The following is a 559-nucleotide window of genomic DNA, read 5'->3' as shown; positions in this document are numbered from 1 at the left end:
CCGGCCCCCAGGCCCCATCCCCGGGCCCCATCCCCGGTCCTGCCGTCCCCAGACCCCGTCCCCAAGCCCCTCGCCCCAGCCGCCCCATCCCCAGGCCCCACCCCCGTCCCCGGGACCCCGTCCCCGCCCTACCTGCCGGCCTCCGAGCCACAGATGCTGCTCCGACGCGGGGAAGCCCGTCTCGGCCGCGAGGCGCCGCTTCACGTCGCGCACCGTCCAGGACGCGGGCACCGCCATCGTCCTGCAGCCCACGCAGCCGGGAAGCACGGTCACCCGGAGCCACCTGTGTGAAGGCAAAGGTCTCAGCGGGCGCCACGTGGGGCCGTGCCCTGGGCCGACCCGCGCTCACCTGTCGCCCATGACTTGTCCTCACCGCCGGCGCTGCCGCACCCGCACCATGCTCCCGCCGCAGCCCGCGCCTCCCGGCCCGGGCCCGCCGACAGGGAGCCGCTGGAGGAAGCCTCGGCCGAGCAGGGGCCGGCAGAGGCGGCGGCGCGCTCCCGGCCGCAAGGGCCCCGGAGGCGCCGCCCGCGGGCACGCGCCCGCCAGGACCGTTAGC

General features: G+C 78.5%; 1 protein-coding gene across 1 annotated transcript in view; it reads right to left on the bottom strand.

Annotated features, from left to right (window-relative positions):
- Positions 1 to 282, bottom strand: part of SACS (sacsin molecular chaperone) — a 38,578-nt gene extending 38,296 nt beyond the window's left edge. Inside the window, exon 1 of the mRNA XM_007471461.1 lies at positions 133 to 282. Within this exon, the coding sequence (XP_007471523.1) occupies positions 133 to 237 (105 nt within the window). The 5' untranslated portion in view covers positions 238 to 282. The remainder of the gene's footprint in view (positions 1 to 132) is intronic.
- Positions 283 to 559: the final 277 nt, after the last annotated feature.

This window comes from Lipotes vexillifer, unplaced genomic scaffold (genome assembly GCF_000442215.2).
Source record: "Lipotes vexillifer unplaced genomic scaffold, Lipotes_vexillifer_v1.1 scaffold543, whole genome shotgun sequence".
Lineage (NCBI taxonomy): Eukaryota > Metazoa > Chordata > Mammalia > Artiodactyla > Lipotidae > Lipotes > Lipotes vexillifer.
This window is presented reverse-complemented; position numbering and strand designations above follow the sequence as displayed.